Source organism: Gadus chalcogrammus, chromosome 19, assembly GCF_026213295.1.
Source record: "Gadus chalcogrammus isolate NIFS_2021 chromosome 19, NIFS_Gcha_1.0, whole genome shotgun sequence".
NCBI lineage: Eukaryota > Metazoa > Chordata > Actinopteri > Gadiformes > Gadidae > Gadus > Gadus chalcogrammus.
Window position 1 is genome coordinate 14,390,590 of NC_079430.1, and position 27,982 is coordinate 14,418,571.

At 48.9% G+C, this 27,982-nt stretch overlaps 1 protein-coding gene across 3 annotated transcripts; it reads right to left on the bottom strand.

Annotated features, from left to right (window-relative positions):
• Nucleotides 1–141: 141 nt before the first annotated feature.
• LOC130372230 (ubiquitin carboxyl-terminal hydrolase 15-like) lies at nucleotides 142–27,976 on the bottom strand. Of its 3 annotated transcripts, XM_056578097.1 has the most exons (22): nucleotides 27,863–27,976; nucleotides 26,546–26,673; nucleotides 26,183–26,313; nucleotides 23,061–23,187; nucleotides 21,843–21,988; nucleotides 20,616–20,677; nucleotides 18,393–18,482; nucleotides 15,892–16,039; nucleotides 14,996–15,169; nucleotides 14,328–14,486; nucleotides 13,170–13,394; nucleotides 12,554–12,637; nucleotides 12,100–12,194; nucleotides 11,392–11,580; nucleotides 10,386–10,603; nucleotides 8,889–9,170; nucleotides 8,443–8,513; nucleotides 7,941–8,056; nucleotides 7,282–7,431; nucleotides 6,943–7,046; nucleotides 5,851–5,939; nucleotides 144–5,553 (listed from the first exon to the last, which is right to left on the bottom strand). In XM_056578097.1, exons 1-22 carry the CDS (start codon nucleotides 27,949–27,951, stop codon nucleotides 5,227–5,229), a joined length of 3,204 nt encoding a protein of 1,067 aa, XP_056434072.1. In that variant the 5' UTR covers nucleotides 27,952–27,976; the 3' UTR covers nucleotides 144–5,226. The 3 variants fall into 3 exon arrangements, with proteins under 3 accessions (XP_056434074.1, XP_056434072.1, XP_056434073.1); XM_056578098.1 differs by lacking the exon at nucleotides 18,393–18,482; XM_056578099.1 differs by lacking the exons at nucleotides 26,183–26,313; nucleotides 26,546–26,673; nucleotides 27,863–27,976 and adding an exon at nucleotides 25,551–25,610 and having other exon boundaries at nucleotides 142–5,553.
• Nucleotides 27,977–27,982: the final 6 nt, after the last annotated feature.

A 27,982-nucleotide genomic window follows, 5' to 3' on the forward strand; every position in this document is an offset into this window, starting at 1 on the left:
CACACATTACTTATTTTACTACGTTAAGTAGATCCAATTAGTTAGAAAAGGCAGGACATTAACCCTCACACGATTGACTTTATATAAAGGTTTAGAACCGGCGGTATGCATACATTGCAAGGTTGTAAGTAATGACAAGAACCTCCAAAACAGTTAATTCAAGGGTCATCATAGTCTACATGTGTGGCATGCAAACATCACATGAACACTTTCTTGAAAAGATGAATAACACCATAGTGAATTTAGGGGTGGCTTTATTACACGCAAAGGTCACATTACAAGTCAACACATTTACATTAGATTGATAGATATCAACCATATTAAACCCCCGGAGGATCAATTCCTTCGTTACAACAGCCCAGCAGTGGAAAACACAGGATAAAATACAATACAACAAAAATACAAAGTACGAATGAAAGACAGAAACAACTCAAGAAGTCCTCCTACCCAAATCTCAACCGTACAGTCAGATCAATACACCAAATCTGAGGGCATAATACGCTCATCCCAACCTGTACACTTTATGCGGTAATAATCATCTCCCCCCCCTTCCCCTAACCGGGCTGACAGAAGACACCGGGGATGTCGTTCAGGACCATCGCCGGCAAGGCAGTAGATTGCGCAGTCATCTCCATCAACGGGTAACGTGCCAACCCAACCAACAGCACAAACTACTACCTCAGCCGGCGCCTGGTCAGTCCCCCCGCTCTGTAGACGGCCGTCTAGACGTCTGTCTGGGTCTAGACCTCTGTCTGGGTCTGGAGGTCTGTCTGGGTCTGGAGGTCTGTCTGGGTCTGGAGGTCTGTCTGGGTCTGGACCTCTGTCTGGGGGTCTAGACTTCTGTCTTGGGGTCTGGACTTCTGTCTTGGGGTCTTGACTTCTGTCTGGGTCTTGGGGTCTCTCTGGGTCTTTCTATGTCCGGACGTCTGTCTGGGACGCAGTACCACCCCCCCCCCCTCCGGGCCGTCTGTACTGCGGCGCGCCCGCTCTTCATCCTCCGTTGTGCGGCTGTGGGTAAAAACGCACTTTACTAGGGCTCCAAAACGTGGCTGCACGTGGTGGCCGAGACGGACACCCAACCCCGGACTGGAGGAGCCCCCCACGCCGCCGACGGCTCTCGGATCACACGCACACACATACATCAGTACGACACGCAGGCGTTCCCACCGTAAGTTTTGGTGGGAAATCATTAAGACAAAAAAGGTGGCCCGTTTTCGAATCAACACGATTTCTATTTTAGTTCAGTTTGGATTGAATTAGCATAATAATGGTCGAGTCTGCTTCCATCGCAGAGATTTTAATTTTTTACACTTGCGCGCCATAAATGACGCATGGAGTTTAAACATATTTTACGCAAAAGGCACACGGCGACGCGACTTATAACGTGAACGTTAAAATGAACGAGCATTTTCAAACCATCCGCGTCCGATCATCCCCCATCACCATCCTGAGGCCCTGCTTGATGGAGGAACACCCCGCGTCTGGCTATGAAGAAACGGCACGAATCCGGCGCGGCGACGCGGTCCTGCGTGTAAATCCACCGTGGGTCCGGGGATGAGACCCCGCAGAAACGCATCTTCTGTGTCCTCCTGAATCCCGCATGTCTGCTCCGGGCTCCTGCTGTCCGTGTCCCGCTGCGTGGAAAATGAAGGAGTTTCACAAGGACCCGTGGATAAAATTCGCGCGTAGCGTCAGAATGGGTGTGTCCATTGCGTCCTCTCCGCCTTCTGATTGGACGGAGGGACCGAGTGGGTGCTGGCTGGAGGAGTGATGCGTTGGTATGGCGACCACTAGGGGTGGTCGTGCGCACATGGAGGATGAACACATGATCCATGCATGAACACATGATCTATGAACCATTGCAGTAATCCAGAAATTTTCGATGGCTTGACCCACTATTTGTATGATTCGTTTTACTTCAGACTAGGATACAATGAGGACAAAGGGGGCAAGATGAAAAGGTCGAGGACAAATTAAATATGCATTTCAGAACATTTGAGGGCTAAATAAAGAACCATACATGAGCACAGAATAGAAGAAAAGAAACAAGTTTTGATTCGTATCATTGAATCCCTATTCAGTCATTCATTTGCACATTCAACAAGAATATTCCCTTTTGTAAAAGACTCCTAAAGAACAAACCAAAGAGGCCGGGTCTGCTTTTACACAACTTTATTGAAGACTGTGTATAAATACACATGCACGTTTCAAATGTAAACCCACGTGAACTCAAGTGCAGCAAAACTTGGACCCCCTCCCCTGCACCCCCACCCACATGACGTCATGCAAGTCCGGGTCCGTGTCATCAAAACGGGTCCGCAGAGGACATAAGCAATCTTTTAAAAAAATATCCCCCTTTTAAACCCTAGCTCAGGGCCAGACAGGGGAGGGGCCGGTATACCCCGCCCCCTCCCCCCCCGGTGCACGCCCACCACACCCTTAAAGCTCCCGCCCCTTAAATACTTAATGTTTATTATTAAATGCGTACATATAAATAAATAAACTTTATCAAATTGTGCACTCACAGAGTGAACTCGTATGTACAGTACCGTAGAAGCCTGGAGCAGTAGTGCCACGCCCCCTCTGCCCAAAAAGCCGCTCGGCGAGGAATGGGGGGGGGGGGGGGGTCAAAGCGCGCAGTCCTAGATCGGAGCGGGAAAGCGGTCTTCACCTAGTGAGTCAAAGTATTCCTACAAAGTATTCCCGTTGGCACTGGGGACAGAACTGAACCAAAAAGAAAAGAGGGGTCGGCGCATTCGACTGAAGCAATGAAAAGGTGACGGTTATACATCTGCTGGGCTATTGTTGTATGTCCAATCAGGTTACTGTATGTCATCTCCAATCAGGTTACTGTATGTCATCTCCAATCAGGTTACTGTATTGTCCAATCAGGTTACTGTATTGTCCGATCAGGTTACTGTATGTCCGATCAGGTTACTGTATGTCCGATTGATCAACCATGTTATTGTATGAGGACTGGGTGAAAGCTGGGCGGCATTTTGGGCATTCCCTCCCCCCCCCTTCAGCATTTGCAGTCAGCAGAGTCTGTGTTCATGTCCAGCTAACGTTAAAGATGAAGTAATCACATTCAGTTTAATGGAGGGAGTGGGGGAGGGATGAACGCTCACTGAACTCGGCATACATTCTGCCCCCTAGTGGCTGAGAAACGAAGTGACTTATGGAGGTGGTTTGAATAACGGTGCGAGATGACCGAGCGAAATGTGGCATCCACTGCCGTAGTGCAGAAAGAAGCGAGGTGGCTGGAGACTGAGATCAGGCGTTAAGGCCGAGGTGATCAGAGCAAGCGAGAGTGATAGAGCGAGCGAGAGCGCAAGAGAGCGAGAGAAAGATGGAGAGCGAGAAAGAAGGAGGAAGCAAAGTGAGATGCAGAATATAACATGAGAAACTTAAACCGGTTCATCAAAGCGGAACTCAGAAGCAGAACTGATGAGGTAGGCAGCTAACTTTGCATAAAAAAATACTATGCCTAAAAACTACATATTTGGGCACTACTTGTGATAAACTAGCAAGGTATACGACCTGCTTGCTGAAAATCCTGAAGTCAAAAACTCTCCCAGATGGCGCAGTGGTTCAGAAAACCAGTCAGAAAGAGTAAGCCGGACCAGAGACCGATACAGTGGTGATTTGTCCGCGGGCGACGCAACGTAAGCGATATAAGCTAGTGTATTAGCAGCAGCACACGGCTAGCACGGTTTGGCTAGTTTTCAAATCAAACCAAAGATTGAAATGAACAGCAGGAACAAACAACACTACAAGTGTTCTACAATTGCTTATTCTTTCGTGGTCGCTCAATTCGGTGCCATGGAAAGTCATTTGACATGATCTGTCACCCATCCCGGCATTGATCGGTTTGAATCTAGTTTCTCCAATGTCCACCAGGTTGAGGGGTGGAGGGTTGTGAAGCAGGCAGCTTGCAAGCCATGGTCAGACATTTTGTGTTCGACATATTTGCAGTTTGTCGGGCAATAATAAAATCATATTTAAAAACAAAATGGGGCGGGAGGGGGGTGTGGAAGGTTGTGAGTGTTCAATCCAAACTCAACATCCGCATCACGCACATCATGAAAACCAGTGTTAAAATATGTACATGAGGAAACATAGCTCAACGTGTGGAGGAACAGGAGGAGGAGAGATATGGCGGCCGGAGGGATCCTCAAAAAATATCCCAAGTGTTTAAAACCCACAAAAGGCTGCGAGAGAGATCTCGAACGCAACGCGCTGGCCTGCTGTATTTTAAAGGATAGAAAATAATTATATTCTTAAAAAAAAAAATGGATAAACTAATGATGCTTTCACAGAGTGCACACACACGCACACATACACACTGGCACACAGTGAGTCCATCCACAGGAGACCCTGATTGCGTCGCGCACCCTCGCGGTCGGACAGCCACAGCAGCGCCCCCTTTTGGCCGGTCTTCCCCGCTGCAGACGCTTAAGCCCCCGCTAGCTGAGCGCTACAGACGCTTTAGCCCCGGCTAGCTTAGCGCTACAGGCGCTTTAGCCCAAGCTAGTTTAGCGCTTCAGGACTTAAGCCCGCTATAGCTCAGAGCTTCAGGACGCCCCTACTAGCTTAGAGCTTCAGGACTTTAGCTCTACCTAGCTCAGCACTTCAGGACTTTAGCCCTAGCCAGATTAGCGCTACAGGACTTTATCCCCAGCCAGTTTAGCGCTTTAGACCAATTTAGCCCCAGCTAGCTTAGCGCTACAGGACAGCCAAGGTGGTCCTCCCCACGCTGGCTAGCATAACAGCACAAACCAGATACCTGCTTTAGCACATTAGCCAGTTTGGTGCTGGATGGGTTAACCCAATGGCATAAGGCAGATGAGTCCGTTAGCATCAGCTGGGTAAAACAAGCAAGGAATAGCCTGTTTGCGTGTCGCGGGTCGGTGCCTGACAACCTGGCCTAACACACTGGCGGCGCCGGGGGTTAGCATGGCGGAGCTAGCCCGTTAGCTGGGTAAGCCTATCTCCTGGGTGGGCCCAGTAGCAGGGTCAGCCCATTAACTGGGTTAGCCCGTTAGCATTTTACCTGGGTTTACCCATTAGCGGGGTTAGCGTGTTAGCGGGGGGACGGGTGAGTCGGGGGTAAGTCGGGGGGGGGGGAGATGGGGGGCTGTCCTGCTGGGTTTCTGTATGGCTTTGGATGGAGAGCTCCCCGTGGCTCCATCCCTCTCCCTGCAGAATGTCTCCAGCGCCCGGCCCTCAGTTGGTTCTCATGGCAACGTCTCGACTGGGCACCGCCTCCTCGCCACTGTCCTTCTTCCTGCACGTGTTCTCATTCAGGTCCTCCTCCTCCTCGTCGCTCGGAGCGGCGGCGGCGGCGGCGGCACCGGCGGATGCTGAGGCGACGCTCTTCCTGTCATGTGCTCCTCCCTCCTCCTCCTCCTTCTCCTCCTCCTGCTCCTCCTCCTCCTCTTCCTCCTTCTCCTCCTCCTGCTCCTCCTCCTCCTCCTCGCAGTCCAGAGGGAAGAAGCCGGTGCCTTTCACCGTGTCCTGGCGCTGGTAGAACAACACGTAGCCCGCCTTGGACTGGGGAGGCATCCACACACACACACACACGCACACACACGGATACACACGCGCTCACAGACATGCGCACAGGCACACACACACAGACATGCGCACACGCACACACACACACACACACACAGACACATACACACACACAGAATTAGAACGCACTTTGAAATATGATATCTACTGCAGCCCTCCAGTTCTTAATCTGGGTTGTGCAGCGCAAATACTAAATGTAAAGACATGCCCCAGGCTGGAGCAGGAGAGGTTCTACGGGGAATCGTCTCTGACACACAACGAAGGAACACTGACCACGATCTGGTCGTTGTTGGCCGGGGACACGCTGCTGTCGTCAAAGTTGTACCACTTCATGTCCTCCTTGTTCTTGGCGTAGGCGGTGTCTGCGGGGGACCAGATGTGAGACCAGATGTGAGACACGGGGAACACGGCGCCATCACCGACTTCCATTAACATGTGACTAAAGCGATGCTGACCGAGACGCTCCCATCATGGACGTTTTAAAGCCAGCCGGAGCCGGGTTGCTAGCTGTCATTGCTTCTTCTTCCAAACACGTCACACCTCTACGTCTACTAGTGGAGGACCTATGTCATGACGAGCGCCGTGGGATATTTCCCAAACCGTTCCCAATGTTCTTGCACATGCGTGGCAAGCAGGACCCATCTGTGCCCATCGAAAAACCAGCGTAGCGAGGGCCACCTTGGCTTTGCGGAAGTGCTGAGCAAGCTGGTATTTCAGTGCTTGGCTAGCTGGGGCTAAAGACGTGAGGCGCCCTGCTAGCTGGGGCTATAGACGTGAGGCGCTCTGCTAGCTGGGGCTAAAGACGTGAGGCGCTCTGCTAGCTGGGGCTATAGACCTGAGGCGCTCTGCTAGCTGGGGCTAAAGACGTGAGGCGCTCTGCTAGCTAGGGCTAAAGACCTGAGGCGCTCTGCTAGCTGGGGCTAAAGTCCTGAGGCGCTCTGCTAGCTGGGGCTAAAGACGTGAGGCGCTCTGCTAGCTGGGGCTATAGACGTGAGGCGCTCTGCTAGCTGGGGCTATAGACCTGAGGCGCTCTGCTAGCTGGGGCTAAAGACCTGAGGCGCTCTGCTAGCTGGGGCTAAAGTCCTGAGGCGCTCTGCTAGCTGGGGCTAAAGACCTGAGGCGCTCTGCTAGCTGGGGCTAAAGTCCTGATGCGCTATGCTAGCTGGGGCTAAAGACGTGAGGCGCTCTGCTAGCTGGGGCTAAAGTCCTGATGCGCTATGCTAGCTGGGGCTAAAGTCCTGAGGCGCTATGCTAGCTGGGGCTAAAGTGATTCGTACTAGAGATAAGTGGGATAGTGGCGCCTCCAGAAGGAGACCAGGTTCAGGTTCATGCTTTCTTGTTAATGACGAGGTCCGGGAGCCTTACAGTGTCCACCCCCCATTCCTCCGTAGTGGTTGGAGACGGCGATGAGGTCGTAGCGACACGGCCCCGCGTTGGGGTTGATCAGGAACTCGGACATGTCCAGATCACTGCAGAACACAAAACACAACCACACAGAGACACACAGGAAAGCAAGTCAAACCATGTCGAATTTACATTATATACATGCAATTACATCAGTACATAAAGATACTGCAGAATTGTGTGTGCGCGCGCACATGGGTGCGCTGATGTAAGTGTATGTATGAATGGATGTATGTATGTATGTATGTATGGATGGATGGATGGAAGGATGGATGGATGGATGGATGGATGTGGGCTCACCTAATGGGGAAGTCGACCAGGGAGTCCAGCTTGTCCCTCATGTATCGGCTGTAGGAGAACCTCTTGAGGTGGACCACCAGGACCGGGGGCAGAGACCACAGGTCCAGCTTCTTAGTGGCCTGCTGGTGCTGCTTACAGGTCGGACAGTACCTACACACACACGAGAGCACGTTAGGGTTATGGGTCCATATGAATAATAAGGTTACACGGGACGGACACATGATGCACAGTAGATGCATCAGTAGTATGTTTAGGTAAACAGTAGGGCCGTACCCTACTAGTCGACAAACGTAAGAGAATGCATCACTGTTATCATGACACACACACACACACACACACACACACACACACACACACACACACACACACACACACACACACACACACACACACACACACACACACACACACACACACACACACACACACACACACACACACACACACAGGTCAAAGAATATAGCAGTAGGTTTGGAAGAAAAATCCCAAAAGACAAAAACCACATTGCATCTCTGCGTGCTTTAAACCAAATAAAAGGACAACTTTGGACTCTGATAACCCTTGACCGTTATGTATTAAAAACCAAGTGTAAGTCATTGTGTCTGTCACAGATACTTCCTTGTGTTCTATGGGATCTGAAGAGAAAGTGTTTGTCTCACCAGGGGTCCTCAGCCCCCAGCTTCTCCTTGGTGGTGAAGAGCTCGATGCAGTCCTTCAGCTTGAAGAAGGCCTTCTTCTGGGGCTTGTAGTCCATGCTCTCGTGCTTCTCAAAGTCCTGCCCGCCGCCAAACAGACAACAGGACACGTTACAAGATGGCCGTCGCGAGGCACTAGGCTAACCCGCGGTGTAGCGGGCCCGACTGCGCTGGCTCGACTGAGGATGACCTTGAGGGATTATTGATCTGAGAGGAGAGGAAGGAGCACGGCTGGTACGATAAAGAGGAGGGGGGTCTACACGACCGGGCCCTGAAGACACGTCTCCGACATTTATGTCTCTTAATGAAGTAGAATCTGGCTGTTTAGGATGTACGTCATTTTGCATGGATACTGACAATTTCACATATTTTCATTCTAATTTCGTCTTGGATCAAAGCGTCTGTTAAATAGCCTGAATGTAAATGTAAATGTTTTCGCTTGGTTGTGGTGGATCCCAAGATTTACCTCGGCTGCGCGGTCGTCAAAGTACTTCTTCTTCATATCGGGCTCCCAGTCCAGGGACAGATAGGAGCGGTCTGGGGAAGAGACCAAGGACAACCAATCAATCACCATCACTGAGTTCAGGACCAGTAGTTATACGTATCAAACTCCTCACTTAATAAGCACAACTGTACAACCATTTCCTTATAACCGCCAAGGACCTTCAACGTATCCTTTAGTTACCGATATTTGTAATTTCTTTTGGTCGGCCGATCCGATACCGATCACCGAAAATGTAAAGGGTAATAAATATTTATACAATGGTTATAAAAATCATTGTGTGTCTATCATATAAGGGTTCAACACATGTGCATTGACACAAGTTTTGTTTTAGCAAAATACTAAAATAAAGCATTTTGTAAATGGACAAATAATTTGTTATGAATTGGACGACACAAGGCGGCGCTTACCGCTGAGTCGGATGTGTCCGTCGTCAAAGCAGATCTGCCGGGTGCCGTCCTTCAGCACGGCGAAGTCAGTCTTGCCCATGTTGTTGAACTGGATGCTGAACAGACTGGTCTTGTGTCGCCCGGGCGTCTGCTGGGGCTTGATGGAGCTCTCCGGACCAACCACGCCGTTCTCCAGCTCGTTGTCCCCGCCCACCGAGTCCTCCGATTGGCTGTTGTCGTTCTCAGAGGGCAGCTCCTGGTCCTGACTGGACTCTTCGTCCTGCTCGTCCGTCTCCATCTCACCTGGGGAAGACCGAGCAGCTTAGCTTGTTGTGGTGGCGGCACGTGAGCTTACCTAGCTCTGAGACCCCATTAACCTCCTCATCACTATTTATGAGCTTCTTTCTGGGAATAACATCGTGAATAGAGTATATCTCCACCACTGAGCTGGCTCCAAGAATTAATCTTGGTAACAAAAGAAAGATAACCCCTGTGTGATTGTTGTGCAGGTGAAATGATGATGTGTGTGAACACGGTGTTATTCTGTCTGAGTATCGGAGTGATGTGTGTGAAACTATTGTGGTTCTGTTTGAGTATAAAGGGGGTGTGTGATTGCAGTGTGAAACTATTGTGGTTCTGTCTGAGTATAAAGGGTGCGTGTGATTGCAGTGTGAACGCAGTGTGAACACAGTGTGGTTCTGTCTGAGTATAAAGTGTGTGTGTGAACGGAGTGTGAACACAGTGTGGTTCTGTCTGAGCATCAAAGGGATGTGTGTGGTTGCAGTGTGAACACAGTGTGATTCTCGCCGAGTATAAAGGGTGTGTTTGGTTGCAGTGTGAACACAGTGTGGTTCTGTCTGAGTATAAAGTGTGTGTGTGAACGGAGTGTGAACACAGTGTGGTTCTGTCTGAGCATCAAAGGGATGTGTGTGGTTGCAGTGTGAACACAGTGTGATTCTCGCCGAGTATAAAGGGTGTGTTTGGTTGCAGTGTGAACACAGTGTGGTTCTGTCTGAGTATAAAGGGTGTGTGTTATTGCAGTGTGAACGCAGTGTGGTTCTGTCTGAGTATAAAGGGTGTGTGTTATTGCAGTGTGAACGCAGTGTGGTTCTGTCTGAGTATAAAGGGTGTGTGTTATTGCAATGTGAACACAGTGTGGTTCTGTCTGAGTATAAAGGGTGTGTGTGAACGCAGTGTGAACACAGTGTGGTTCTGTCTGAGTATAAAGGGTGTGTTCGGTTGCAGTGTGAACGCAGTGTGGTTCTGTCTGAGTATAAAGGGTGTGTGTGGTTGCAGTGTGAACGCAGTGTGGTTCTGTCTGAGTATAAAGGGTGTGTGTGGTTGCAGTGTGAACGCAGTGTGGTTCTGTCTGAGTATAAAGGGTGCGTGTGAACGCAGTGTGAACGCAGTGGGAACACAGTGTGGTTCTGTCTGAGTATAAAGGGTGTGTTTGGTTGCAGTGTGAATGCAGTGGGAACACAGTGTGGTTCTGTCTTGAGCATCGGAGTGCGGACTCACTGGGCGAACCTTCCTCCTGGAGGCCATTAGAGGCGTCGCCATTCGGGCCGTTCCCATTGGATGCGCTTGCGATTGATGCGTTCCCATTGGATGCGCTCGCGGCGGCGGCGTTTCCATTGGATGTGCTTGCGATAGAGGCGTTGCCGTTGACGACGTGGTGCTTAGAGGTCTGGGTGTCTTGGCCGTCCTCGTCTGCCGGCAGAGAGCGTGAAAACCGACTGCAGAGAGAAAATATCAAATCAAATTGACGAAGAATTTATGAAAAATGTTCAGATGAACCTCGGAAGCAACTGGTACTTCTTGTATTTGACAAGAGCATATTTCAGTGTAATTGAAATCAATTTTCCTTTTGAAAGAGAGGGAAAAGTACAAGACTGTGTACCTTACTGAGCCAAACTAAGTAAGAACTACTTTTCCTATGACATAGCTCGACTCTGTCCTAGTATAGTTTCTGTCGTTTTTGTTCTCTTGGATTGTACAAGGTAAAATGGCAGGGGTGCATTGTTTTGTACCCGACCTTACATTGTACAAATGTGGAACGGTGTGCACAGCTGTTCGCTTTCACAAGTCACAGAGTCACAGTACATCGTGAACTCATGAAAATGTTTGACACGAAAAAATAACTGACGGAATCAGATCCTAAAGGTCCAGTGAGTTAAATGTTTAATGGACTTCAGTTATACAGTGCTTTCCTAACCTCAAAGCGCTGTACAATATTGGTCGAGGAGCAGTAAGGGTGAGGCGTCTCGCTCGGGGACACCCCGGCACTCAGCTAAGAGGAGACGGGGATCGAACCTGCGACTTTCCGGTTACCAGCACTACCTCCTGATCCACGTGCCGCCCTTTTGAGTTGAATTTAGTAGCGTCCAGCGCTGAGGTCACAGATTGCGACCAACTGAATTGACCACAACAAATGGGTCGAACACCAATGGGGACAGAACAACGAGGGCCCCAAAGAGAGGCCACAGCAGTCAGCTGCACGTTGATCTCCTCACGGCAGACCTACCAGAGGTGCATCAGCAGCAGGTTGTAGAGCTTGTCCTCGCTGATGGTCTTGGGCACGGTGATGAGGAAGGGCTGGCCGAACAGAGGCATGCTGGCGTGGTTGTAGCCCGACTGCTTGAACTTCTCCCTCAGGTGGACGGGGAAGACCACGTGGTCCGAGTCCTCCTGCCGGTTCACCGCCAGCTCGAACCTGGAAGCCCCCAGACCATGAGAGAGTCACGGTTAGAGCTGGGACCCTTACGCTGTTTACAGAGCAATGGACCGACCCAGACCCAGAGAGAGCCTGGGTGGTTGGGAGGGCGACCATGACACTGTTTTCAGGGCAGGGGGTTTGATCAGGTATCATAACGTTGTTCTTTATGTGCTCCTACTGAATTGCTTACAAGAGATTTACTTTAATAATCACAGAGGGGAAATTCTTGCCACCTGGTAAAGTTTGCAGCTGAATTAAATCATTTAAATAATTGCACCTGGAATGCTGCCTAAACACCCAAATTTCCTATCTGGTATACCTTCATTGTATAATATACATGTACCATAATGTTGTCATATATAGATGACATAAAGAAAAACAACTTCAAAAATGGGGTTTGGTTTGTGGTTTATCTAGCGCCCCCCCTACTCTGACTCCCACATTAAGACGGAGGCCTGTGATTGGCTCAGCTGCAGACACCAGTTAGTGATGCTCGTCGCCGATAGGCTGACTCACACATAGATGTCGTCCCGCTCCATGATGCTGCTGAGGTTCTCGTTGGTGGCGAAGATACGATGGAAGCGGTGGTTGTAGATGTCCGTTACAATCATCTGCAGGAGGCACAAGGGGAACCCAGAAGGAGGGAGTCAAACATACGTCAGAAGGGCCGAGTATTCGGACGCCTAAATATAGCTTGGTCCAGAATTAATGTCCTGTCCTGTCTGATTCATTACCAAAGAAATCGCCAATCTAAAAAGCATCATAGCAAGATTAACTACAATATTAAACTCCAATAATGTAGCTTTTTACTACACTGATTTGATTTGGTCATTAACCCTACACATTTGAAAACAAACGGGATTAATTATGAGGCATCGATGCGGAAGGGAAGAGCCAACAATGAGACAGCAGAAGCCTCTCTGGCGAGGCTCAGAGCAGCAGCCAGCCAGCCGGCCTGGCAGGGACGCACCTTGTCGGCAGCCACACCGGAGAGGCTGGCCAGGGAGGTGCACAGGTCAGAGATGTAGCCCACCTTGGGAACCGTCAGCTTGTACTAGCAGAGACAACACACACACACACATATTATAATACGCTTTTTATAATGTATACACATATAAGGTATTTGCATAATATAATGCATACACATATTATAATGCATGCACATATTATAAGGTATACACAATGTGTATACCTTATAATATGTGTATATTATGCTATGTATATTTAAATGTGTGTAATACACATGCATACACATATTATAATGTATACACATTATAATGCATACACATATTAGAATTTATACACACATTATAATGCATACACATATTAAAATGTATACACATTATAATGCATCTGCTTAGAATTATGTTTACATATATATAGTATTAATCCCAATTAATATAAATAAAATGTATTTATGGCCAAATAATATTATAAAAAAATCGACAAATCGACATAGATAATACATAGAAGTGTGCATATAGCATATCTTTGGCTGACATGCTGGGACATGGCACAGATGTCCAGTGAACCGTCGTCCACACACCGGCGTCAGTGACCCGGGGGCAGCGCCGGGATGCGCTCACCTGAGTGGGTTTCAGCAGGGGGTCCACCCGGACCAGGTACACCTCGAGGGTTCGCTCCTTCTTCATGGGCAGAGGAAGGGTCAGGTAGCAGAAGGGGTCGAAGGTCACCGAGACCTTGGCACAGACGGGGCACACCAGCGTGGACTTGAAGAGGCCGTGGAAGATGTCCACGATGATGGAGTCGTTCCTCCGGACGTGCGACTCCCAGGCCTCCTCCGCCACCACCTGGAAGACCAAACGATGAGTGACCCGCCGCAGATCAGCCTGGCTCCCAGCACATAGCATCTTCCAACATGAAACCGTTAGACCTGAATTATACTGAATATCAACGTCAAAAGAATAGACAGAGGTTTGCATACAGAATTATTTTATTTGTTACTTGATATACTACTTCAAACCGGATTCGGTGAGAGGGAAGAGCGCAATTAAATTGCGGCCCATATATACATTTGCACCGACAGCGTGATATATTCTTTCACTTTCTTCTGTCAAATGTTCTTATTGTGAGTTACTTTGGATAAAATCGTCTGCTATAAGCCCTAGGAGGGCGTTTAGCAAACGCTTTAATCCAAAGCGAAATGTGGCAAGAAAAATGTCTTGTAAATAACATTAACAAGACATTTGGCAGAAATATCTGGATTGTAACACCACGCTGCTTAATCACTGAGCTAGGAGGTGTTGCAGGCCCTGTCATCATTTCTGATGCACATTCCCCATCTAATTCATTATTCTGTCGGTTTTAGCGTATTGCGGCGACTGTGGCTGGTGCCTGGGATATCGCAGTGACTACAATTGGTTTCCCTTGACTTTCACTTATGGTGAAACGGCCAGCACCCCATCACGATTTAAAATGTTGTGCTGCCCTGAATGCATGTCAATTATGACGCCCATTGCGTTCCTGATCATCCCTGGAAGGAGGGATTTCCCACTCTGAGTTGTCTCAAGGTTTCCTTTTTGCTAATTAGTTTTTTTTTTTTTTTTCTTGCCTACTGAGGGGCTCGGAGCCATAAATAAATGGCCTGTTCAGCCCTTTCAGACTTTACCTGTGATTAAGAGCAATACTAATTAAATTAAATTGAATCTAAAGACTTGAGATATTCATCTAAAGTCTGATTCGTGAGACCATCCATCCATCCATCCATGTATGAGGGAGCGCACCTGGTCAGGCCGGCCGTTGGCGTCCTTCAGCGGGATGTAGGGCTTCTCCCGGATGCGGTTCAGGTCCTCGTGGAGACCGTCCAGGAGGAAGGCCAGCAGCTCGTGGGAGTCCTGCTGCTGGTACCCCGAGAACTGGGGGGCGAACCGGCCCACCTGCGTCTGGAGGAGGGACACGCCTGTATGACTCCATCGTTGTGGTCACATTACCAAAGGCACCATATTGGACACAAACTCCCCTTCACAACATCAAAGATTACATTTACATTGAGGGCATTTAGCAGACGCTTTTATCCAAAGTGACTTACAATTAGTACATTTGTCTGAAGAGAGAGAGAAACAACTATATATCGCCGTCGGTACAGTCAGGACTTTCATAGAACCAAGTGCTAAGCACTAACACTCGCTAGGTTAACCAATTCCCCGGACACAATAAAGATAGCTAGGATAAGACACTACACAATGCTGAGTACTAGTTTTAAGTTCTAGGTGGTACAACTTACAATACGGGCGTACATTAAGTCCCAGGAGATGAAACATACAATAAGTGCACTAATGGGGTGTGGTTGGGGTGGGGGGGCTATGCGGAGTCTAAGTGAACTCTGAACAAGTGAGTCTTGATCAGAGGAAGTAGCGTAGCCCTGAGCCGTAGCTCACCGCTAGCTGGTTACCTTGAAGGGCCGGGGCGTGACGTAGCTGAACTTGCCCGACCAGCCCTGCTTGATGAGCTCGGCGTAGACCCTGGCGATCTCCCCCTTCATCCCCAGGGGGTTGTCCTCGTTCAGCTCCTCTGTGTACTTATTCTTCAGGAAGTACTGGGTGAGCGGAGGGATGTTACTTAAACACTAGAGGAGGAGGAAGAAGAGGTGGTAAGCAAGTTAAACAAAAAGTGATCTAGCCCGTTAGGATACATGACAGCACAAAAATATCCAGAGTTGCACAAGTCTAAAGTTGCCAGCGTTGAGAAAGTGAAATGTGCTTTGGTGGCTGAATGTAACTCAGCTGTAGCGGGCTGTCGGCCAGCTATTGGCCAGCACAGCAGGCTGTAGCTAGGCTACAGCTAGGCGATGGCTAAGCTCCAGCTAGGTGATGGCTAGGCTCCAGCTAGGTTATGGCTAGGTTACAGCTAGGCTGTTGCTAGGCCACAGCTAGGTCACAGCTAGGCTATGTTTAGGCTACAACTAGGCGATGGTTAGGCTACAGCTAGGCGATGGTTAGGCTACAGCTAGGCGATGGTTAGGCTACAGCTAGGCGATGGTTAGGCTACAGCTAGGCTATGTTTAGGCTACAGCTAGGGAAGATTAGGCTACAGCTAGGTGATGGTAAATCCATAGCTCGATGATGGTTAAGCCATAGCTAGGCTATGGTTAGGCTACAGCTAGGCTATGGTTAGGCTACAGCTAAGCGATGGTTAGGCTACAGCTAAGCGATGGTTAGGCTACAGCTAGGCGATAGCTAGGCTACAGCTAGGTGACGGTTAGGCGATAGCTAGGCTACAGCTAGGTGATGGTTAGGCGATAGCTCGGCTACAGCTAGGTGATGGTTAGGTAACAGCTAGGCTAAGTACCTGCACAGCAGAGTTCATGAAGCAGGTGTTTCCCAGGTTGGAGAGGCCACAGAGACCAGGCCGAGTGCCCTGTCGGCCCTGGTCAGAGTTGTCGTAGCTGTTGGTGTAAGGCTGGTAGGACGACAGGCTGTAGCTGGAGTTCTTCGCACTGAGGAACACACAGACACACACAACAGACACAGAGAGGCAGAGGTTAGTGCTGTTGTGTGCTTGGCGCCTGCAAGGCATGTTTTGTTGTACACCAGCGGTAAGATGCTAATGAGAAGTTAATGCAGCATTAGCTTCATTAACAGCTTAACAACTCTTCTTCACTTCAAGGAAACCCAAATCCACAAGGACAACACCTCACGGCACTGCACTTACACACACTCAATCGTACTATAACGCTGAAATGACCATGATGCTAGTTACAGCACAGCACCATGCTAGTATAGCTGAGCACCGACACAAGGTAACATCTCTCAGGAGTGTGCGAGCCTGGAGAGAGGACGTTCCCTTCTATTGAACCAACACCTGCTCGCTGAACAGGATTTCATCTTCCAGACCTTGGTGAAGGCTCCAGGTCAGTGGGGGACGTCCCCGGCTCCCATTTCTTGAAGTACACAGCGGCTGTGCCGGGATTGGCCGTCGCCTCTCTCCTCCTGTCGCTAAGCACCGCCCTCCTGTTATCAAGCTCCGCCTCCTGGTCATCCAGCGCCGCATTATTATACTCATTGTCAAGCTCCGCCTCCCGGTAAACAAGCCCCGCCTCTTGCTTACCAAGCCCCGCCTCTCGGTTACCAAGCCCCTTCCCTCGGTTACCAAGCCCCGCCTCTCGGTTACCAAGCCCCGCCTCCTTGTTGTCAAGTCCGGCACTTCTGCTGTCCAGCCCCACCCTCCTGCTGTCCAGCTCCACTGGCGCGGGTCTCAGGCACCACCAGCAGCACAGGAGCATGACATCGCCCCTCTTGGCCACGCCCCCACCCCAACCCCCCCCACCCCTAGTCCACGTCCACCTGGCGGGGGCGCCGAGAGTCTAAGGCGGAGAGAGTGATGTCCCAGAGCGCGTCCGGGAGCAGCGTCAAGTCCGTGTCAGAGTCAGAGTCACCGGTCCCGACGCGAGAGGCTGCACTCAGGAACCCTTCTTCCCCAGACTCGCGTCACCGATCCTGGCCTGGATGCAGCAGCAGCAGCAGCGGCATCCCCTCGCACTCATCCTCCCTCTCCGTGTGTCAGCCTCCCATCTCCGGTCCCGACCCGCGATGGTCCCGCCCGCTAGGCCCCTCCCCTTCCTCCCGCTGTCCTGCCTGCTGCTCCTGCTGCTGCTGCTCTCCGGAGCGCTAGCTTGCAATAGCGGCTAGCACTTCTAGCAGCTAGCAGGAGCTATTTATAGCGACACCAGCATAGAGGGTGCACTACTGCACTGAGCAGACACACACAGAATATATAAATATGTGAAAGAGAGAGAGAGGGAGAGAGGGGAGAGAAGGAGGAAGAGAGAGAAAAGATGCGAGGGGGAGACAGAGAGAGAGGGTAGGAGAGAGAAAGAGGGTGGGGGAGATGGAGAGGGGGATGAACGGCAGAGAGCAGCTGAAGGACTGTATCAAGCTGAGTCTGCAGTATTTAAAGGCCTGCTCGCTCCTGCTGCTCCTCAACACGAGAGGATACACACACACACCTCTTCGTCTGGCTCAAACCTACGTTAATATGCTAAATGTGTTTCATTTGGCCTCTTAGGATGAGGTGTGTGTGTGTGTGTGTGTGTGTGTGTGTGTGTGTGTGTGTGTGTGTGTGTGTGTGTGTGTGTGTGTGTGTGCGCGCGCGCGCGTGCGCGAGTCCACTCTGAAGGTCACACTACAACATATGTATATGCAGCTCCCAGCTCTAAATGGCAAAGAAAAAAAGAGCTACAGACTGAGAAGAAAAATATACGGTTCATATACGAGAATACTGATTCCCTGTATCGATACAGAAAAAAAAGAGTGCAATATATAAATAAACCAAAGAAAGTTGACAGGCTTTTGAGGATAGAATGGACATGTGGGTACACACACATGGCAGATTTTGATTTGCTTCGTGTGTAAATCAGAGGAAAACGCCTCAGAACACAGGAGACGATGAAGAAGTTCTCTGGTGTGATCAGAACACGCCTCCGTAGAGCACAACATTCCCATCAGTCCTGACGGCCTGATTTGACCTTCATATTTAAATAATTTGTCCCCATCACATCCAAACACACAAGCAGCTACGTGCATTGCATGCACCTACAAAACACCAGGCTCTACTTCAACACCACACTAAAAACACTCCACATGCGCCTGCTTTGGTACCACTTTGTCTTGCGTCTCTGTCTGAAAAGCTCTTGGTGGTTAACTCTTTATTGAATTAAGTGCAGGTCGTCCCAGCTGGACAAAATCTCAAACGACAGCCGAGCACACAGCAAAACCGTCTCCCCTCCACCCAAACCTCCACCCCCCTAGCGTCACAGCACCCCAACCGCACCCCTTCCAGGAGAGCCTTACTTCCTGCCGTTGAAGCTGCTGCTATGATTGTTTGTGAGAGATGAAGGTGAGATCTTTGGCAAAGCAGCTAGATTTGAAGAGCCAGATGACCTTCAGGAGGATGCAGAATAGAGCGGCGGTTAGAAACGAGAGCGAGGAGGGAAAACAATAAGGGGAGATTCAGGGCAACGCTGTGTGTTTGCCAACGCAATGAAACACAATGGAAGAAATCGATGGAATGCTAACAATCGAAACAAACGACTAAACCAAGGACGCTGGGTTAACGCCGCGGAGACTCCTCCAGCGCTTCAGACTGGATCAGACACCGGAGGCTAAGGCCCAATCCCATTTCTACCCCTTACCCCTTCCCCTTACCCCTCCCCCTTGTTTGGTAAGGGAAAGGGGTAAGGGGAAGGGGTAAGGTGAAGGGGGAAGGGGTAGAAATGGGATTGGGCCTAAGGCCCAATCCCATTTCTACCCCTTACCCCTTCAAAACAAGGGGGAGGGGTAAGGGGAAGGGGTAAGGGGTAGAAATGGGATTGGGCCGAAGTGAGCCGAGTGGAGCCCTCAACAGAGGCAGAGAGGGCTGCCCTGACATCACAGCCCTTAAAATAAGCTGGGAGGGCTGTGGCGACATCGCCGCCTTTACGGGAAGCAGAGGGCTCCGGGGAGACGCAGCCGTGACAACGCAGTCCGGCTGAACAGAGAGAGGCTGTGCCGTGCCGTAGATCATCTTGTAATGATTGTTAATGAATGTAGGGTAAACGCAATACCAGGCTTAACTACACAGACTACTATGACCAACCATCACTCGGTCTAAAGTAGATGGATGGCTCATTCTTACAGCTAAAGAGGGGCTTGGTTGTTACAATACCGTACATTGATAACAGAATTTATGTACTTATACGGTGACTGCAGTCAAAATGTACAATATCGGAGAGACTGTCCGCCCCCTCGTCCCCAGACTGGAAGCTCACAGAGGAACCCAATGCTGAGGACGTCTCACAAAGCCCAGTGCAAATTATTCATCTGGAGAGGAGCACGGTTATTCATACTTCGACAAAAAAGGCGATGACGAGTCCTGCAATGTAGGTGGATCAGCTAATATACATGTTTGACATTTATTTATTGTTTTCACATTATAAACCTGCTCACGTAGCATCAGTTTTGAAAAATCGCTTGTATATCGCTTTGTATATTGCTCGTATATCATTTCTATTCATTTTCACAAGTGGTGTGCTGAAATATTGATTTGCATTGCTGGCTTCTTTTCCATTTTTTATATCCCATCATCAAATTTGATTGATTGGTTGAGAAACGTTTACTATATTTGGTTTGCCTTGGACAGACAGAACACACAATTATATCCGCGATGACGAGTTCAGTTTGACGTTCAATATCCCCTTTATTGCTTCCTAATCTCAATAGTTCATAGAGAGCCAAATTATTCCTGGTAAGTCCTGTTTACACACTGGACAATGTTTAAATATGTTTAACGCCCATGCCACACTATGTCCGGCATGCCCCATTATAAAAACTAATAACAAAACTAGCAGTGATTCACAACACTTATGGTGATGTCTGTCCAACGCAACAAAAACACACAATTTGAATCTATCTTGTAACAATTGAGAGGCATTTGTATTATGGACAGGTAAATGCTGGTAGGCCAATTATAATTATATGAAAGAACAAACAACAGCGAAACCAGTTGAAATATATATACACTCTGCGCATCTGGTGATGTGTGTGACCAAACACAGACACATAATGTATTAATGTAACTGTATATGGGGAATGGGTTAACCTATCAATTGTAGGTGCTTGGCACCTGGTTCTGTGAACATCCCTACTGTGCTGATATATATTGTTTCTCCTTCTTCTGACAAAGGTGCCTATTGTAATTTGCTTTGAATGAAAGCTTCTGCTAAATGCCGAAATGTTAATGTAAATATTCCCTTTTATAATATTATTTATATTGTTAAGTCGATTTGTGTAAGAGACATCAAATATAGTTGCCCAGTGTCAGACAGACAGAAACCCCACCATTCCTTGTTATTTATATGCCCTCTTGACTATTGAGGGGCTTGTGTCTTTCCCTCCAGCGAGAATGGGGGGCTCCCTTCCTTTCTTCCTGCCAGATGTTAAAACTCACAGCTGGGGGGGGCTCCGGCCTTTGACCCTCACTCACAGAGCCGAGGTTTCCCCTCAGCGCCCATTCAGCCAGTCATCCTGTTCACTTACTTAGACGAGGTGGAACCACGCGGCCACGATCCGTCCTCGTTCTTCTGCTCGATAACCAGAATCTGCAGAACATCAGGGAACATAGAGAGAAGCATGAGCTTACCTGTATCCAATACACCCCTGTATCCACCATAATCAAAGTCCTGTGTCCACAATAGTCCAAGATAAAGACACAGTTTTTTAAGTTAGCATTTCGAAGGGGGGGGGGGTGAAGGGCAGAGAGGGAAGTGTAGCGGTACATTTTGATGGCTTTAGTCTCATGATGAATCAGTGTTTGGTAATGTACAGGGATTTCTGCATAGAGAACCAGAGTGACTGGTGAACACTGTTTTGAGGGCGTTGGTAGTACTCAAGTCTTAAAGAGACATCATCTAAATGTCTCTGACACACACACACACACACACACACACACACACACACACACACACACACACACAACAAGATATAAAATCCCAACCCGATCGATAATAAAGACGCAAGATGACATGCACCTGAAGGCGTGGGCCAAGGAAGGCAACCTCTGTGCAACTCTGTCTGTTGTTCCTCCTAACAACAAGCAGAGCAGTGTGGCCATCGGAAGATATGGTCCGGTAACCGGAAGAGTCCGGTGCGATCCACTTAGACGGGCTTTGTCAGCGGCACGCAGCAAAAGCCCCGACAATCCCTTTGAAGAGAACGACCCCCCTGAGCCTTTAGCCCCTGGCTCTATTGTAGCCAGTTGTCTAGATTCATCCGGGCTCGTACAGTCTCTCTGAGGGCCAAGTTAAGGCCCGGGTGCAACTCCTGGGCACAGCAGATTTGACGTTATCCGAAAGGGAAATGTCCCTTCTGTTGTCAAACTCGTCAGATCAATTCACATATCCGTGTTATCTTCAACCACTCAATTTGTTTTTGATACACAAGGGGTTTTATAAACGGACGCAGAAAAAAACGCCTCTGTATGCAATTAGCGGTGAGACCTTCAGCCAATCATTGATAAAACGTCAGGTGAAGATGAAAGCCCTCACCTGCCCAAGATAATGCTCTTCCCTGCCCCAGGTAAAACTCTCCCCTGCCCCAAGCACAGCCCACACCTGCCCCAGGTAAATCCTGCACCTGCCCCAGGTAAAGCCCTAACCTTCCCCAGGTAAAAACTGTCCCCTGCCCCAGTAAACACTCTCCCCTGGCCCAGGTAAAGCTCTCCGCTGGCCCAGGTAAAGTCAACACCTTCCCCAGGTAAAGTCTCACCTGTCCTTGGTAGAGGCCAGCGTCCTGGATGGTGCTCTCCGGTTTGTTGAGGGGCTCGAAGGTGTTGCTCATGTACCGGTTCCACAGCCGTGTCTCCTTGGCCTCGGAGATGCTGAAGAGCTTCCTCATCTCCTTCTCGATCGTTTCTGCAGAATACGAGGCTGGTTAACACCGGGAGCATACCTACCCCATTCACCTGCCTCAACCCAGCCGCAGAACCTGCCGCAGCCCCAGCAACTAGAATCTGATGTCCCACAATCTCATCATAAAGCAGAGTTTGAAGAAAACTGTGTGTGTGTGTGTGTGTGTGTGTGTGTGTGTGTGTGTGTGTGTGTGTGTGTGTGTGTGTGTGTGTGTGTGTGTGTGTGTGTGTGTGTGTGTGTGTGTGTGTGTGTGTGTGTGTGTGTGTGTGTGTGTGTGTGTGTGTGTGTGTGTGTGTGTGTGTGTGTAGCATTAGTGGGCTCTGTGTAGATCACTATGATGGCTTATAAATAAAACAGGTAAGACACCACAACACTTACAAAGAGCTTAAGCACTAAAAGCTTTCGGGGATTTGATTTTGCTAAACACTGTGGTTGACACAGTGCATCAAATTGTCAGCTTTAGTTTGTTGACGTTAAATGGGATGAGCCTTTTATTGCAGGTATTCAAACAGACATAGAGAACCAGTGAATGCTGCGGCATGGGGACATCCCTACTATACGAAAACAGTTTGTTCCCAATTACTAAATAGTAATACTATCCAGAGTATCATTCTCTATTGTCTTTCAGTATGATCCTCTCTGAATTGGTTTCCATCCTTTTTTTTTAGTTCAGGCCTCAAAGAGTGCCATTGACGATGTACATGTAGCCCTCACGAAGGATAATTTGGTTACTCAAATACTTGGTCCCAACCCAACCCCCCTTTCCCCGTACAGAAAAGTCTATTCAGAACAACCGCTTGAGTCTAAGAGGCGTAAATGATAGCACATAAGGAACATAACTAAGTTTAACTAACTAACATTTGTATACAAATTCCCTAGATTAACTATTGGTATCCATAGATACTCAGTGAATACCTAATAGCCAAATCACTGTGAATAAAATCAGCCCGGTGGCATATCCATCCTGGTGTAACACCGGCGACCACGACAACAGTACAGGGGGCTCATGTGTACACCCTGGCTAAGGGGGTACACCGGTAGAGTGGGGGACAGTACGGTAGGAACCAGGACTCACCGATGCGGTCTGCTTTGCTGAACGGCCTGGTGACCACCTTCTCCATGTTGCCGTCTTCACAGAGCTTTAGCTCCGTCAGGTACACCTCCACCTTACTGTGCTTCACAAACATCCCCTGTTCCACCACCTGGAACACACCCGGAGAGAGACCGGTTACACACAGAGAGAGACCGGTTACACACAGACAAGCCCTCCAACAGAGGGGCTCAACGTGACAGCAATGGGCCGTGGACAGTAGGGGTGGGAATCAATGGGGTACCTCACGATACGATATGCGACACATGGCCCACGACACCGATAATATCGCGATACAGCGATAATCAATATATTATTAGAAAATCCTATAACTATACTCATATAACTATGAATACAAATTGACCATGAAAAGGTAAAGTGCTGCTTTCTGTCTTTATTAATGGTACAAACTCAGTTTTTCCAGTTACTCGTCATTAAAGAATTAAATAATAATATTTTTATTGACTGAGCTAGTGTATAGATTCACATTACACACGAAGAAGGGCGACGATATATCCATATCAATATTTTGTCCCACCTATAGCGAACAGACAAAATGACTCCATGATCTCCCCTGTACAGAGCGACAGGAGCATGGCATCACAGTGATTCCATCAGGGACGGCGTCATGATTATAATTGTGGGGCAGCATGGCACAATGCGTGTGTAGTACAGAGCGTTGGAGTGGCCACAGGGTCCACGTCCAGGGGAACCGGGATGAACTCTGTGTGGGCGAGCCGTAGCCACAGTCAGGAGACCAAAACAAACTACAGTGGATTCACAGATCACACTGGTGGCACTCAAAAGGAAACCCACACACTTGTGAAAAAAAGCACGTGGTACCCTTTGGTTGCAATAGTGGTGTAAAAACAAGCTAACCTTTAGCCAGAAATCAAGCCATCCAACATTATTCGACTGCTGATTTAAAGCAAACTCTGAATAGAGATATTCCAGCCAACCTTTTATACTGTCGACTTCAACAAGTCTTAAAACCATGACAGGACAGGATGTGGAATAAACGTAATTACTTCTGCCCATCCTACCTGCTGTTAATAACAGGACGCACCCAGACTATACACATCACAAACAAACCCTATTATACCACCTAACCTACTCTGTCCTCATGGTCTGATATCATTAACACCACACTTTGCCTAACATGGGCTACATAAATGCTAACTCTACGACATGGCATTCATCAATGACATCACATTTGCGTATTGACCATTCATGGAATCATGGAATCATAAATAAGGATGACGGAAGCTAGTCTTGTAGCGTAGCATTTCATAACACCTTCACACATAATTCATTGCAAATCATCAAACAAGGTCAAAATAGCGGGGCCTTAAAACTATTCTAAAAGCCGTGGAAACCTATGAGCAGAGGATTACAAAGACGGTCGTAAACACGTGCGTGTGTGTGCGCGCATGTGCCCGTGCATGTGTGTGTGACAGAGGAGTCACAGGGAGCAGCCTAATTTAGTAGGGGGACAGCTGGGGGCCGGCTGACTATTTATTCCCTGCTAAAGACCCTCACACACACGCATGCCAACAGACAAACCTACACTCACACACACAACCTCACACCACCATTGCCAAACTGACGCACACAATCCAGTTGAATGAAGTGTCGTGATAACGCATGCGCACACACACACACACAAACACAAGCACAGCGCCCTACCAGCAAACACACACACACACACAGCCCCCTACCAACACACACACCAACAAAGTAATAATGATCATGCACTCATGAACACACAGACAAATAGAAGAAGCATTGCCTCTTCCCCCTTAAACAAAGTTTATAGTTTTAGTTCGCGAGCCGGTGCGAATAGAGAATGACGTCATCAGTACCCTACACCACCACTCAAGAGTGTTGCGCATCTCTGCAACTTTTAAGTTTCACAATAAGAGCGTGTGATCTGCCTGTCAACAACATGTCACGGCCAAACAGAGACTTTAAATGCGAGGACTGCCAGCGCACTTCACTAACAACGCATCAAGGAGACTATAAATCCTGCTTTAGACCACGGTCCCCCCCCACTGTGAGGGAAGCTCCCCTTGTCCGTCACGGCTGCTTTTCTGAGAGCGGCGTGTATAAGACAAAGTTCGCCGTGAATTGACAAAAATCGTAAAGTTCACCCCCACACACACACACACACACAAAAACGCACACTTATCAAACACAACCCTAAGAGCACGGACTATCCCCTCTTATCTGGCTCTCTCTTTGTCCAAGCCTGGGGCATTCCAACTGAATGTTCCTCGTCCCAATCGTCCTTCTGCCAGGCAACTATGACATGCAGCAAACAGCCCTGGGGTATGCGAGACCAGCTCCACGACGTCTCCTTAATCCCGGGGTTAAGATGGCGTCTTAGTTGGCCGGCGCCTTAGCCTGGCCCACCCTCCCAAAAGTTGAACCGAACAAGAAAAGTTAGTAAAAAGGCGAAAGTAAAAGAGAGCGGACCTCCGGGTTGTCGGGTCTTGGGGCTGGCTCCATCGTTCTGTCACCCACAAGAGCTCAAAATAGAACACAGGAGGCCATCTGATACCCCTTCACATACATGGCAGAGAGGGCGGGGGCAGCGAGAGCAAGAGCAGGGGAGACAGCCATGTTGCCATGACAAGCCAGATTTGAGGCTCAGTTCGGTTGGGCCCTCGTTTACCTGTTAGCATGCCTAGCCACTGGCTACCCGTTAGCAAGGCTAATAGAAATCTGAACAGCAGCTATATTATTGTATATATTGCGAAACCAACAATCACAGCTCAGCAGAGAGCAGTTAATAGTACTATTATGTGCATAAAATAATTACACAATGGGTGATAAGAGGAAGCCAGGGCTTCCCCTTATCCCAGAGCTTGCTAGTTATGAACCCATACACGATCGAAAGGCTAATTCATACACGCATTGAGGATCATATGGATTGGCGAGAGATCCAAAACTCCTGACACGAAAGCCCCGGACTCTCAAATTGAACCTCAAACATGGCAGGCATCTCTCCCCTGGAAGCGCATACCGCCGTAACACTAGGCCAAACCCTCCCAGTCAGTGAAGTAGCATGTTTTTGTTATCCGGGTGCAAACTACCAGAGCCCTTACCTTGCGCGAGATGGGCTCCTGGTTGTCCTTGAGGCCGTACCAGCTGAGCAGTTTGTTCCAGCCCTCCGTAGGGATGAGGATGTAGTCCAGCTCGTCGATGAGGTGCTCCTTGATGGCCAGAACATCTCCGTCTAGAAGAGAGAGGCGGAAACTGTGGTATGAACGCACGCTAGGCCCGACATACACGAGCACTGACGCTCAAAACAAAACAAAAACAGCAAAACAACAGCGTGCCAGAGAGCATTCTCTTGAGAACAATATCCATTTGTCCGATTCTCCTCTGAAACGGCTCTAGAACAATGCGGTAGAAGATGAAGGTAATATGGAAGCCCTGTGGAAGGTATATAAGGTGTGTGCATTAACCTCGGAGTAGGCCGGCGTTGTCCACAGGGCCTGGGTAGACATTCTGGTCTCCCATCTGGTATTTGTCCCAACTGTCATATCCAACATATTTCTTCCACTGTTTGAACCAGCGACTGTCCACTAGGTACCTGTGGAAAGAAACAACACCCGCGGTTTCAATAACAGGATGACAATCGGACAAATCAAAAAAAGTTCAAGCCTTGACTAACATTACCGTTGACAAATATTTGACAAAAATGTATATGACTTTCTTCAATTCATTCAGTTTGAAATCATCTGACAAGTTAAGAGTCTCTACTTTATTAAGTTTGGTTGAGATTGCGCTTGCGGGGCCAGCTGTCGGGGGGGGGGGGGGTGACAGGCTGACAGGTGTAGTTCCCAGACCCCACCCTATTCAGTACCCTGCTCCACTCTACCACCAGGTTCACTCACTCGTTTCAAGTGTATCCGTCAAATACGGAATGAAAAACCACGAGTAGGGGGAAGTCATGAATGACGATGAAATGCTTAAATTTAACAAGTCACATAAATAACCAGTAAATAAAAGATATGAAATGTGCTGATAAATTATCAGTACATAATCTGTGATAATCTAGAGCTAATACAAGAAAGTTTACAAAATGCTGGTGTTTCAATTTCAAGAATAAAGCAAACAGCTAGGGTACTTTAAAAAAGGGATGAGGTGACATCATGAGTGACTCGCCCTCCAAGTCGGTCTACGAATCACTTGACTTAATCACAACAGGACAAATGACAAATCAGGAAGAGATAACATTTCTGGAGAAGCTGACACCTACAACCAAGCCTTAGTTTGTGTGTAAGCATGGCTCATCTTTAAATCAATGCGGCCAACAAAAGGCGAACTCCGAAATCCAATCTCATGAATCAGGCTGGTCTTGCTCGGGGCTAAAGTTTATATCTGAGAGGCTACTACCATGGCGAGCAAATCCCAGGCTGACTCCCAAGAACCGGGCTACCACTGATGCTAACTCCCAGCCTGACTCCCATGTACCTGGCTAGGCTAACACCGGGGCTAGGCTAAATATGATGCTAGGCTAGCTCTGGGGGCCAGGGTCTATGTTGCTGAGGCTCGCACGACGTGAAACCCACAGGACGGAACACGGGTTAAGACCAGGTTAGCACGGAATGCTAAATCCAAGACTGATCCCAACGAAGTAACATAGGCTAGCCCAGGACTAGCTGTCAACACGGCCTGTTCCTAACCCGGGATAGGAGCGCTTCAGGTCGGTGACAGCCCCCGCCTAGGCCGCTGGCCGCCGGGGGAGAGTGTGGAGAAAGTGAGGGGTGAAACCTCACCAAGTGTCCCCCTTCCGTAGCGGTGTTTTGAGAAGCGCAGCCACCTCTCCTCTCTGAGTCTCGACACCAGCCGCACCGCCCTCCGCCATCTTCCCTTCCACATCACCCCCGCTGCATGCC